This window comes from Carlito syrichta, unplaced genomic scaffold, assembly GCF_000164805.1.
Source record: "Carlito syrichta isolate Samal-C Ts95f unplaced genomic scaffold, Tarsius_syrichta-2.0.1 Scaffold287940, whole genome shotgun sequence".
Lineage (NCBI taxonomy): Eukaryota > Metazoa > Chordata > Mammalia > Primates > Tarsiidae > Carlito > Carlito syrichta.
Genome location: NW_007232036.1, coordinates 158,621 through 173,207, shown reverse-complemented (window position 1 = coordinate 173,207; position 14,587 = coordinate 158,621). Strand labels below are relative to the sequence as shown.

The 14,587-nt window shown below is 33.8% G+C and overlaps 1 protein-coding gene across 5 annotated transcripts in view; it reads left to right on the top strand.

The window, feature by feature from the left end:
• Positions 1 to 14,587, top strand: part of C2CD5 (C2 calcium dependent domain containing 5) — a 93,147-nt gene that overhangs the window by 35,941 nt on the left and 42,619 nt on the right. For 4 of the 5 annotated variants that reach the window (XM_008053183.2, XM_008053180.2, XM_008053181.2 and 1 more), the window contains one exon: positions 1,909 to 2,017. In XM_008053183.2, the coding sequence (XP_008051374.1) occupies positions 1,909 to 2,017 (109 nt within the window). Of the gene's footprint in view, positions 1 to 1,908; positions 2,018 to 5,312; positions 5,379 to 14,587 lie in introns of all 5 variants that reach the window. The other variant, XM_021710029.1, reaches the window with a different exon arrangement.

Genomic DNA, 14,587 nt, shown 5'->3' with positions numbered 1-14,587 from the left:
ACAGAATTTTTATTTTCAGTCTCGTCTAGATATTTGAAAAGCTTAAGTGTAAAGATTAGGTGTAAAGTTCTTTTTTATGCTGTGGGACTATCACATGCCTTAGAGATTTTGAAGAAATTTTAAAATTTAAATGTTTCTCATGTTAAAAAAAAATCTTAAAGACCTAAGTGACATTACTAATAACACAAGCTCACCTAGACATTTGTCCTTTAAAACTCGCATTTAAAAAGTTCAAATGGAAATAAAAATGTATTGACTAAACATTTTAAATACTTCTGAGTGGCATACTTTTCTTCCATTCTCTCTTTTCCCTTCCTTTCCTTCTACCTGTCAACTGGGCCAAACCAAACCACTTCCATAGACTGCTTTTTTTACTATTTTCTTACATAACCTAAATTTGTCTTGCTCTTATTAATTTAAAGATTACTTCTAAATTCTAACTGAATTATTTCTAAATATGTGTATGTAGATATATATACATGTACATACATATATATTTTTTAATACTTAATCTTCATGGGATACTGAGGTTTGCAGGACTGTTTGCTTTTGTGCTAAATGATTCCAAGTTGCTATGCTTTGTGAGTTATGCTTTTGTGAGTTTGTATTCTTCATGCTTGAAGCAGCCAGTCCCTAATCTTAATGCTTTTAATGTGCTTGCTTCTAGTAGTATTTTGTATCTCTTTTTCTCCTAGCTTTTTTGTTGTTGTTGTTGCATTTAATCTGCCATAGTCTAGAAAATAAGTCAATGATAAATTTTAGAATTGCATGGTCTTAAGATATCTATTTATAATTGTGTTTCTCATAGTATAAATATGATCTGTGGGGATCTCCTATGAATAAAGTGTCTGAGCTTTAGTACTTGAGTCCACAATAGTTCTTTTGACTGTTGAGTTCCAGCTCTCAGTTATGTTCAGAATAACTAAGACTACTACTGGTAAGTGACTTCTAGTTAAGTGAGCACATTAGTCTCGTAGCCAGACAGAAAGATGCCAGGTTTTTCTTAGTTGCAACCAATTTGTATAATGCCAAGTACCTCTATGTTTGCACAGGCTTAGGGCCTCCCTTTCTTTCTAGGTGCTCTTTCAGTGAATTTCCTTTCTATGCTTTGTTATTTCTCTTCTGTGTGCTTCTCCTTGTCTCCAAGTTGACCTTAAGAGAGAAGGGGAGAATAAAGTGTAGAAGAACTTGTAGAATAAAGTGTAGAAGAATTTGTAGAATCTTACTGCCTCCCTAGCTCTGATCTACATACATTTTTCCTTTTCCTTAATATACATTGATGTACTTGTATTTGTTCCTTCCCTGGTGTTGGTAGAGTAAGGGGGGTAGATAATTTCGCCCAGCGATTCTCTACCTTACTCAACTTGATATTTGTCCTGTCCTGTCTTTCTCTTAACCCACACTGCTCAAACTCTCACTTCCTTTCCCTTTTGACCCCTTTTATTGACATGTCTTGGCTCAGGCCTTCTGTTTTGTGTGTGTGTGTGTGTGTGTGTGTGTGTGTGTGTGTGTGTGTATGTGTATGAAGGAGGCATCTGTACCACTTAGAAAAATATATGGGTAGAGGGATAGGGTGGTCCACTCATCTTATTGTAAAGTTTCATGGAGTAGGAAATTGACAGGAAGGGTATGTTCCAAGTACTTTACATTGAAACTCTGGTAAGAACATTTTTTCTCATTGAGAATTGATGAAAAGGGTGATTAGGTTCTGTATACCACTATATATATGGGAAAATGGATTTGGAACTCTAAACATTTAATAAAACATAATTATGAAGCATATGTGATGTATAATAAGTAGCCCTTTATTCAAGGAATAGAATATATTTTCTTTTGGCAAGCTTTTTAACACATTTTTTTTATAGCTTACATACAACCAATTTTCTTTTTCCCTATTCTTTCTATTAGGAATTTCCATTTTTTACCTTGACGGCTTTTCCTCCTGGATTTCTTGTACACGTTGGGGGTGTTGTTAGCGCACGTTCTGTGAAGCTTTTGGATCGTATTCACAATCCTGGTATGTTCTTCAAAAGTTTGTTTTCAGTGTTTCCTTTACTTAAATTGTGGTTATTAAAACTGATTTTCTTGATGTTTTTTAAGCCAAAGCCATCCGAAAAAGATAAATGAAAAGAAAATATAAACTGGCACATTACTTTAACATATTTGTAGTAATCTTAATTAAAAATAATGGAACTAAGAAGTATATTTTAGTTACTTTTCTGTAAAAAACAAAAAAAATTCTTGATTTATTTTTGGTCAAGTTATCATTTTTGAGGGGATCCTTAAATAACTTTTGAGTCTGCTATTTTCTTTGACCCAGGGAGATAAAAAATGTTACAGTTTGGCTATTATGACCAATAGTTTTAGATGTTAATTCTTTTTATTAGCAATAGTTTTGTATAGATTATTTAATTTCCTTGTTCTTAAAAGAGGTATTTAAAATGTAAGTGTAAAGCAGGAATTGTGGTGCATACCTGTAGTCCCAGTTTTTTGGGAGGGAGGCAAGAGGATCACTTGTGCCCAGGTCTTCAGCGCTGTGGTATGCTGTGATTGTGCTTGTAAATAGCCATTGCACTCCAGCCTGAGCAATACAGTGAGACCTCAAAAGAAAAGTAGTTGTAAACCTTGTGTGGAGTATCTAAGAATTAAAGAAACAAACGAACTTCTGGTTCCTTTATTTCTTTTTTTTTTTTTTTTTTTTTTTGAGTTGGAGTCTCACTCTGTCGCCCAGACTGGAGTGCAGTGGCCGCTCCCGGCCACCGCAGCCTCAACCTGCTGGGCTCCGGTGATCCTTCCACCTCAGCCTTCCGAGTAGCCAGAATTACAGGCATGCACTACCACGCCCAGCTGATTTTTTTTTTTGATTTATTGTAGAGATGAGGTCTCGCTGCCCAGGCGGGTCTCGAACCCGCGGGCTCAGGCAATCCACTCACCTCAGCCTCCCAAAGGCGCGGGATTACAGGCTGAGCCACCGAGCCCGGCTCTTTATTTCTTTTATGTAACTATTTGTTTCACTTAAGCAAACAAGAACAATAGCTTTCTTCTTTAAAACATGGGACCATAATTATAAAAGAAGACAGGCATCAAAATTCCAATAATTTCTTGCCCTTGGATTAGAAATACCCTGGTCCCTTTTCTTTTTCTTTTTCTTTTTTTTTTGCATTGGAGTCTCACTCTGTCGCCCAGACTGGAGTGCAGTGGCTGCTCCCGGCCACCGCAGCCTCGACCTGCTGGGCTCTGGCGATCCTTCCGCCTCAGCCTTCCAAGTAGCTGGAACTACAGGCACGCACTACCATACCTGGCTAATTTTTGATTTTTTGTAGAGACTAGGTCTTGCCAAGTTTCCCGAACGGGTGTCAAACCCGTCGTTTCAGGCAATCCACTCGTCTCGGACTCCCAAAGCGCTGGGATTTCAGGCTGAGCCACTGAGCCTGGCCATTTTTCAAAATCAAAAGTAAGCACAATAAATGATGGGAATTTTCCTTATGGAATGTATTCTTGCATCTCTTATTGACTAGATGATCAGTCAGTGTACTTTAAACCTGAAGTTATTTTAGTATATTTGGCATATGTTCATAAATATTTTTGAAAAACTTGAAGTCATTTCCGATAACCTCTTTGTGAGGCTTGTGACAACTACTAAAAGAAGGGTAAAATGCTTTGAAATTACTGGATGAAAATGTTGCAGATAGTGATTTTGAGGATACAAAGCATTACTATTCTTTAAAATGTTTTTGAAGTTTAATTTGTATCCTGTGGTTTGATGCCATTTGAGTTCATTACAGAGAAGCAGAATGGAATTCTGGACCCGAAAAGATTTCAGAAAAGCAACACCAGTCAGGATTATTTAACTCTAAAGCTGAGCAAATACATCTTTCAAGCACTAGTCTTCTCTTTTTTCTCCCATTTCCTATTTTTCTAGTCAATTTAAGGGGTTTTTTTCTTCATTGTAGTATTTGTATAATCTGCAGTACCTAAAGGATAATTCAGACTAATGCTAGATTAATGTGTTGAGAGATCTTAAGGATTATGCCAAATTCTACATCTTTGTGTTTAAGAACTTGAATTGTATGGAAAGTACAAAGAATTACTGGGCTAAGCACCCAAGATTAACTTTGTGACCCAAGGTGTGTCTGTGGACCACTATTCAAATATTTTAATAGATGGTATTTGCTGCTTACTGAAAACATTTTGGTTTTTTTCTGGAAGAATGAATAAAGTTTACTTAAATAAGTTTAGGTACATAGTTGTGTTTAAAATTTCACAACACTTTTTTTTTTAAACTACTTTTTGGGTTTATCATAACTGTCAGTTCATTCTAGTTGTGTAAGAAATGTAAGAATGCAGGCCCAGAGAAGAAAAGAGAAATCCTTATTACAGAATTTGTTTTATGTAGTATAATGACCAGTTCACTCATTCTCTTCCTTTCCTCCCATCTTAGAAAATTTTTTCAATTCACATGTAGAAATTCTCAGTTATTAATGGATTATTTCCCAAAAGGTTGTGGGAGTATACACTAAATGCTTTTAATGATGTATGAGTTATTTTTTCATTTTATTTTATTTTTAATTAAGTACCTATAATGATAGTCTAATGGTTCCAATATTATATTGTTTTGATTTAAAATATCATGTTCTTTGGATTGTTCTAGTACTATTAAGCACTAAAAGGAACATTTTCATAAGAACATTTATTAATCTTCAGTCCCCTTAAATAATTATTTGTTGGAAAAAAGCTGAATGCTAAAACAAAATGAGACTCTAGATTAGCGTCTACCATAATGATGATGTATTAATTTTGTGACACTGAGTTACTCTGCTGAGAGAATCTTATGATGAATTAAGGTGCATATGCCAATGTTAAAAATGCTGTGTTTGCATTCGCAAATGAATTTTGCAGCTATTTTTTGACTAGTGAACATGGGCATTTTTATTTCATTCTTGGTATAGAAGGAAAGAAATCTTATTATAAAACCACCTGCTTACTCTGTGGATTATTATTTTGGAAGATTTTTTAAAAACTTCCTTTGGTAAATATTAAGTAAACAAGTACATACAACAAGGTTGAAAGTATGGGGGTGGTTTTAAAAATCAATGTAATTAACTTAAATAATTAGGTTAGTTAATGTTAGATTACTGTAGCATGCTCCTTCTTCCTTTTCTATTTCTACTTCTTATTAACTCTGCTGTCTGTGTCTTTCCAGTTCCTGTCGAGTGGTGTTATCAGTTGTGTTCTTGTTTGTAGTGTTTTTTGTTTTATTTCTACTATTCTGCACCTAAAACTGATCTACTAATTTGCTGTTTTGAACTCAGCCTTTGTCGGAATTATGGGTAACACAAGATCTTACAAACTGCTAGACTGGAATAGTTTCAATTCAGGTATTTTAATGGTCATTCAGTACTACATATGCTGACAAAAATTATGGCAGCTCAGTGAAGTTTTTAGAAGTTTTTAGTAGATTAAATAGGCTTAATGTCAATTCAGTTATACAGATATATTCTGTGATACATGTATAATAACTCTTGTAATTTCCATGGAAATGCAAATTTTAAAAAGTGTTAACTAAAATGAATTAATCAAAACTATAGAAATACCATAAATTATCGATGACTTAATCTAGGTAATTAACTTTCAGAATGATAATTTTAAATTATACTTACATTTTGAGTGGTTTTTGAAATCTCAGGTAAATGACTCAGGCATTAGCTTTGCAATTAAGTAAATATTAGTTAAATATAGTATGCAATGTTTGATAAATCATAAAATAAAGTATATTTAAACTGCATATTTAGATTTGAGCAGAATATATTAAATATTCTATAAAACAGCATAAAAGTATAATAGTTAGCAATTGTATATATAATTCTAAAAGTGTTCCAAAATTTGGTAACTGAGAACAGATTCTTTTGGGAGTTAACAACTTTTCTCTTTCTCAAAATTATGAGAATATAATTTTTTAAAGAAATTTTACATATGCATATGGTCTGTAGCTTTTAAATAAACCAAACCAAGATAGCGAACTTTACAGCTGATGATGTGGTTTAGAGTCAAAGCCAATTCATTTTTCTTTTTAATAAAAATGTATTTTCTTAGGACTATAAAGTTCTAAATTTTTATATGACTTTTTTTTACAAGTAAATAATAGAACCATTTTGATTTAGTGTCAGAAACTGGTATTTTGCCTAAAGTAATTTTACAGTTCTTTGTGTCAGAAAGTATACCTTACAGAAGAGCAAAAACACCAAGGGGCTCAGCATTTTAGATAATATCCCATAATCTTCTTAATATTGTAAATTTTGTTCGTTCTTAAGAGTTCAAGATGTAAGTTTTGATGTAAGTAATGCATGTTTGACTATGAAATAACTCAAGTTCATCTTGCAGATTTACCTAAATTCAATCTGATAAACAGTCTGATCAGGTTTAGCCTTTGTAGATGTTGACTGAATCAGTGGGTAAATCTTTAGGGAAATAACCTGTATTTCCTATCCAAGTTTTTGCCAGCGCATATGCATGTCATTGATTAGAATTAAAATGATCATTTTTTAGTTTCATTTTATAATTGATTTTTATTTTTTTATTTTGTTTTATTTATTTATTTATTTATTTATTTTTGAGTTGGAGTCTCACTCTGTCACCCAGACTGGAGTGTAGTGGCCGCTCCCGACCACCGCATCCTCCACCTGCTGGGCTCCGGCGATCCTCCCGCCTCAGCCTTCCAAGTAGGTGGAACTACAGGTGCGCGCCACCACGCCCGGCTAATTTTTGATTTATTGTAGAGATGAGGTCTCGCCAAGTTGCCTGGGCGGGTCTCAAATCCGCAGGCTCAGGCAGTCCACTCACCTCAGCCTCCCAAAGCACGGGATTACAGGCTGAGCCACTGAGCCGGGTTATAATTGATTTTTAATGAGAAATCTGAAAGTACCTGGCTAGCTTCATTTCTTAAAAGTAAGAATACATTTTTTCTTGAGCAGATTAGCATAGTGAGAAGGGAAAAAGGCAATGTAGAAAAAGGACATTGAGAGAAGATTGATCATTAATAATTTAAGGAACTGAAATCTTGTCTGGGCAGAGATGTTTAGGGTGAGCTGTGTGTTGGTTTAGATGATAGAAAAATCTTGAAAATTGGAAAAAAAGTAATAATTAAATCTTATAGACATATTAAAGACTTCGTCTCATGTAAGCAGAATTGCAGAGTTTGGCAAGGAGAAACATGGTTGAGGTAGCAGTATACCTTGCCATCATTTGAAATAATGTCAGGGCGAAAGTATATGAAGAAAAAAGAGAGATATAAGTCATAGAATATTAAAAGGACATAAAAGAGGACACTTTCAGTTTATTGTTCTCTTAGTATGCTTTTGATTGAGATATTGGAATCTGGTAACAGTATATCTTCAGAAATAAAGCTAATTTTGATATTAATTTTGGAAAAATTACTTGATAACTCTGAAGAAAAATGTAAATATATTCAGATCATTTATGTATTCTGTGTTATTTGGAAATATTTTGCCATTGCTGTCTTATATTGCTATAGAAAATCAAGAATTGACCACGTTAGTAAGAAAAATAATTGTCACAATTGCTTTTGCGAATGCTAGAATTCATACTGTATTTCCTGTTCTCTGGCACTGTGTGTTATGTGATGCATCATCAACTTAATAATAGCCTTCCAAGAGAAAAGAAAAAGAAACACTGCCATATTAAATATACTTATTAGTTATTAGACAGTCTCATTTCAGAAACATTGAAATGTGGAAAGACATAGGAAAACATGTCATTATATCATATATAATAATGTTTTAAAAAATAAATTTAAATTTATTTTGTGCCATGCAATTTGTGAGGTATTAAAATGCAAAGATTGCCAGTACCCCTGCCTTCATGAAGCTTATACTCTTGGAGGATAGAAAAACATTTAAGTGGTTTACTGTGTGGTATAGTGTGATACAAGATCGAGAGTTAAAGAGGAAGACTTGATTAATGCTGTGTGTCAGAGAAGCTTATAAAAGTGGTAATTCTTGAGCTCAGATTTGAAAGATATATAGGAGATTCACATAGATTTATATTTCAGTGTTTATATATTCACTGAGTTATACATTCACTGAGTGTGGCTGAGAAACTTGCAGTATTTGCAAAGCCATATTTACTTCATACTTACTAAGTTGTTTGCCAGTGAGTACAAAATATCTTGGATAGTTTAGCTTTTTTACCCCCCATCTCATTTTCTCCTGCTTTGCTATCTCAGTTTGTCTTAACTACAGTGACAGAATATATTTTTAGAGAGCAGGAAGAAAACTCAGTATCTGATCATTTATTTTTAAAATGTTACCTTTTCTTATCTTGCTTCTTATGCTGTTTTGGTAACATTATTTGAGAAAGACTAGGTGAATCTTGCTGGTAGGAGGAAGATGTAGCATTTACCAACCTTGTGTGTGACATGCCAGGAACAGAACGGTGCATTGGGCTAAGGGTAGTTCATAGTCATATTTGCATTAGATCATTGACTATAGGATGAAGAATGGGTTTAAAGACAACAAGATTAGAGTCAGGAAGATCATTTAGTTGGCTGTGCCATAGCCCTGGCCACATAAGTGACGTAAGGTTTGGTGATAATAAGTGAGCTAATGTTTATCAAGCACTTTCTATGTGCCAGGCACTCTTCTAAATGCTTTGTAATAGTAAGTCATTTAATTCTCAAAACGGATCTTTGAGACAGGCACTAATCCCATTTTGTAGATGTGCAAAATGCAACAGTTTTTTCAAGTTGAGTAATTAGGAAGTGGTTAAGCCACAATTTGAACCTGAGTACTCTGGCTTTAGGGTCTCTACTCCTTACCTATAAATTAATGAAATATTTAAAGTGTAGAATCAGCAGAACTTAGTAACTAGTTAGTAGAATGTGGCAAGTGAAGCAGGCTCTTGTCCACTTTTGACTGAGAGAGAGAGAGAGAGAGAGAGAAATTATCCCACATACCTACAAGTCTAAAGTCTTAGTTAGCAATTTAGTCCTACCCTTTGGAAACTCAAGTCATTTGAAAGTTGAGATGTAAAAAAATATTTATAGAGTAAATTTTAATAGTCCAAGCTCATTGTTTCTGAAACAGGTATGATCTTTTTTTTCTTCTTGAGTTACCTCTAAAAGTATTTTTGAATAGCTTAAACATATAATGTTTTAATCAGTGATGGTCGTGGCGTAGTTGAGGATAATTTGCTGTTCTTTCTTTATATAGGATGCATGTCAGTGTAGCAGTTTTTTCAGAAAGTGGCAAGAGGAAATAAAAAGTAGTTATATAATGTGATTTTTAAAATGTAGTTTTATATTAGTTTGGAAATAGCTTCCAAACTTTGACGATATTTTTAAGTTGATACTTTAAAGTCTTGGGTTAGTAAAGCAAGTTATTTAAAACTAGATAACTAGCCGGGCTCGGTGACTCAACCTGTAATCCCGCGCCTTTGGAAGGCTGAGGTGAGTGGATTGCCTGAGCCCGCGGGTTCGAGACCCGCCTGGGCAGGCGAGACCTCATCTCTACAATAAATCAAAAAATTAGCTGGGCATGGTAGCGTGCGCCTGTAATTCCAGCTACGTGGAAGGCCGAGGTGGAAGGATCGCCGGAGCCCCGCAGGTCGAGGCTGCGGTGGCCGGAAGTGGGTGACAGAGTGAGACTCCAACTCAAAAAAAAAATACCAAAAAACTAGATAACTTTTCTTTTGTTTTTGATAATATTTTTAAAGTTTTTTAAAATGTGTTTTGGACAGATTGTAGGTCTTAGGACATATACTTAAGATTTTCTTAATCTTATAATAAACTTTTACTAATGATAAGGCAAGCTTTAGATTCGTGGTTCAAAATTAGAAAATGTTACTCTTTTGTTAGCCATCAGAATTATAATTGTTTAGAAAATTCATTTTATTTTAGGAGCAAAAATGAATAGTTGAAACCTATAAAATATAAAATGTATAATTATCACGACAAAATATTTAATATTAAAAAAAGTGAGTCAACTGATACATAAGGAAATATTTGTGGAAAATATCAGTCTGTTCATCTAAATTAATTTTTTTAAAGTTTTAAGTAAAAATATTTTTCATTGGATATTTGTGTAGTGCCTACTATGTGTTGGGTGCTGTGTTGGGTATGGGAACACCATTGTTAAGCCAGGTGGACCTCCTCTTTACACACCCAGTCTGGGGTAATTACACTATTTTGGTGTATGCACATCGGTGTATGTGTTAGTTAAATGGAGGTGGGTGGTAGGCTCTCTTGGAACTTTCGAATTGTACTGTTTAGCTCAGCAGTTATTTTTTTTGCTTTATCTGATAGGTACTTTTGAGCAAATGTAGCCTAAAGTATTTTACTGAGGTATTCAGGAAATAGATCAATAAAGTTCAAGATGGCATAAATATAGCATGTTTGATATGTGAGCTTTTCTATATCATTAGTAATTTTGGAGTCATAAATACCCAGTTACTACACGCACACACACACACACACGCACACACACACGCGCACACACACGCACGCACACACACACACACACACACACACACACACACAGAGCAAAATGTCACAATTAAGGAGATTGCGCATTTGACTTTTTAGATTTAGAGAGTAAAGTCTTTAGTTTAGTTCCACATGGATTATATCCTGGCTACAATCCCAGTATCCCAAATTACTAGATCTTGATGTTTGCTCTGCATTTGCACATCACTTCCTCTATAATGGTAATCTTCTTCCTAGTCTGGTATTGATCTCCACCCAGTTTGAGGTTGTATTCTCTTTTGAACCTAAACTCAAATTTCTTTTTCATTAGGGGAAATTTATCTTCTTTAAGAAGTTTTTATCACTTGGCATATTATGTTTGAGGTATTTGAGAATATAGCTTTTTATTTTGTCTGTTAACAAAACATAATTATCATTGTATTAAAAATCTTTATTTGATTCAACATAGCATTTTATCTTTTTGCTCATAAAATTAGATTGGATAACTGTCCATTTCCTTTAACATTTTATATTGATATACAATATTTGTATGTTTTATGGAATATATGTGATATTTTGTTACATGCATAGGCTGTAATGATCAGGTCTCAGGGTATTTAGGTTATCCATCACCTCGAGTATTTACTGTATGGTGGGAACATTTCAAATCCTCTCTTCTAGCTGTTTTGAAATACACTAGACATTGTTGTTAACTATAGTCATATACTCTACTGTTGAACATCAGAACATTTTCTTTTTTTCTTTCAACCAGATTAAAAGATTGTCCAGGGCAGTTTTTCTCTCTCAGAGCTATATAAAAATAGAGTGAGCTTAACTTAACACTTCAGGTAATTAGTATTTCATAATTACAAGTGTGTAATTGCCTAAAATCGCAAAGGGATTGAGAGGCATATTATGTTAAGTTGTTCACATCATTACTTTTTGAGATATAAACTGTCATTTTAAGACTCTTTGCCAGTTTCACCTCCACTTTAGAAACAAGATAAAATGCTAAAAAGATGACAAGATATCAAGCTGGCCATGCCCTAGGAAAGTAATAGTGGTAAAAAAAATAAATTAATTCTGATGTCAACTCAAGTGTGCTGACGATAGTCCTAAAAGAGGCACCAGTGAAGATTTGATTTAGAGCCCAGTTTATGCCTACAATTAAAAGGATATATTAAAAGATTTGTGATATTATCTATGAATAATCTTGACCCATAGACAAAAAGCATAAAAGAGCATGAAATAGAATTTGTGTAGTTAAATTATAATTTCTCCAAAAGTGATGTATTTCTATGATTATAAATAATCCTATAGATTGTTGGGAGGAAGATGGTATTTAAAGTGAAGAGATTTGTTTTCTTAATATCTCTGAAATAGTCATTAAGTGTGACCTCACATCTCAGCTGTATATCCTTCAAATAACTAAATTGTATCCAGTTTCATGTGTGGCATGTATAGTTGCCATACGTTTTTAAGACAGTTTACCTTTTATGTAAGTATTGTAGATCCCCAATTGTTTACTTTTATAGGGTAGATAAAGCATTTCAAATTCATTAGTGTGTTTCTTTTATGAATGTGGTTAGCAGTTTTTAAGCCTTAAAAAATCCTATTAGATGGATAAAATATTGTGGTATTTCTGAAATTTTACTGGTAATATGTTAGGCCAAATCATAATTACTACTTGAAGATTCTCTGACTCATCTCTAGCATGAGTATAATATAGGCTTAAAGATAAATTTAACTTTTCTTTAATAGTAAATAAGTTGACTAATCTTAATTTTATTTTAATTAAATAACTCCTAAATTTAATAACCCCCCCAAATTCATCCTATAGTGTCTTGCCTACAATTGTAGATAATTATTGTGACTACAATGACCGGTTTGTGATGAAGTACTCCCTACTGTATGCTTGCCTTGCTTTCACCTAGATTCTAGGGCCATTACTTTCTGTAACCATTTCAGTGAGCTGCCATAGTTTTCAGTCTGTACTGTCACCTGATCCAAGCATGCGCCAAAATATCCACTGTTTCTGGCTCCTGTATGCTGAATCTGCTTTGCAAACCCTTCGTTCTTTGAGCTTTTGCTTCAGCCAAAAACCAAATTTAAGAAATTCTCCAAAGTGTGGACATACGCCATTTGCTTCCCTAGCTCCCATGTTATGTAACTCTTTAGCTTTTATTAAATCTGTAAATATTTTATTACATACAGTAATGGCATCCCCATGTGCAATTGTGTGGCTCATGTGTCAAAATAAAGGCTGCTTGTGGGTTTGTCAGAAGAGTATGAATGCTCCACTGTGCTGCATTCAGCTTTTTTTTTTTTCCCCAATCAGCCACTTATTCTTTCATAATGTTTGATTTAATTATTTGATTATTTTATGTGTTATACTAAGGTAAGTTTGTAAATAAACTTTGTATTCTATGTGGTTACATGTATCTCATAGGAATTATTATTACATCCTTTTCCATTTAGACATGCTGGCCATTTGTAAATAAATGTATTTCAAGCCTAAGTAACTTTCTCCACTTTTATTAATTTTTAAGACACTGTTATGGATTACTTTCTGTAAAATTCATTTTTAAAAGAATAAAGCTACCATGTATTGTGATACAGAGGTAGGCAAACATAATAGGAGAAAATCTATTCTTATAAAAACATAGCACATGTCTAATTATTTGCTTTAGAAAATAATATTTTAAACTTCTCGAGTGGTTTAAAAAGTAAATGGCAGGTTCTACCAGTGAGTTTAAGAAAAGTCAGACCTTTTATTTTATGTGCTTTTTCACAAAAATAATTATTTTCTAAACTGAGATACAGTTCCATGATTATTTGTGATGCCAATTTTCTTAGAATCAAATAATGTAGTAGATTAAAACAGCCACTTGAATAATAGTTTGTCTTATGATACAAAAATTCTCTTAGGAAAGGATGATGTATGTTAAATGGATGTTCAAATTGATACATAAGCATGTATGTTTTAAAAGAAAAAGTATGGATTTAAAAGTGTATTTATTCTGTTAATGTATACATTTCAATTAGGAATATGAAGAAATTCTTTTTTTTTTTTTTGAGTTGGAGTCTCACTCTGTCGCTCAAACTGGAGTGCAGTGGCCGCTCCCGGCCACCACAGCCTCGACCTGCTGGGCTCCGGTGATCCTTCCACCTCAGCCTTCCGAGTGGCTGGAACTACAGGGGCGCGCTACCACACCCAGCTAGTTTTTTAAAAATTTATTTGCCAAGTTGCCCAGGCAGGTCTCGAACCCGCGGGCTCAGGCAATCCACTCACCTCAGCCTCCCAAAAAAACGGGATTACAGACTGAGCCACCGAGCCCGGCTGAAGAAATTGTTTAATACATGTAGTGTATATGTAAAATAGGGCCACCTAATTGCTTTACACATTTCTTAATTCATAATATTGATTGTTGACATCATATTGTAGTCTTTTCGATTTCTCTTCATCTTGTACTTTAATCTTTTCCTCAGTTTCCCGAAGTCTGTATATCCTTCTTTTCTTCTGAAAGAAAGTTTTAAGGTAGCTTTGTCTTGGATCCAATACTTAGATTCAAGAACTGGCTGGCATCATTTGTAGTTCTGGCTTTTTATCTTCTCATTTCTCCCCTTTTCTGATCTCCTCCCTGTGGAGGAAACAGTCACATCATAAGAATGTGAACTATAACAAACCAGTTAATCTTTCTTTACTTTGCTGTCTTCACTAGTTTACTAGTGAGTATCATTCTACTTACTCTACTTATTTTGAAAGACATTTTGAAAATGGGATATATATTGAAATTCAAAAATAGAAAGTGGTTGGATTATTTGGTTTTTAGTTTTAATAGTGCCTTTTATGTGGAAAATTATGATAAGAACTTAGCATCCTATTTAGAGTTTTTTTTTTTTTTTTCTTCTGTCTCAAATTGTTCCTAAATAGGAATTGGCCACAAAAAGAAATAAAGCAGATATGGTATGCTAATTATAGAGTGTTTCTGCTTTTAACAGCTTTGTATATAAAAGTTACTATAATTTTCAGCTGCTGTCACCAGTAGTTTGTAGCTAAATGTAGTCTGATTAGGAAGTATATGTGACAGAGGCTTCATTTATAATGCT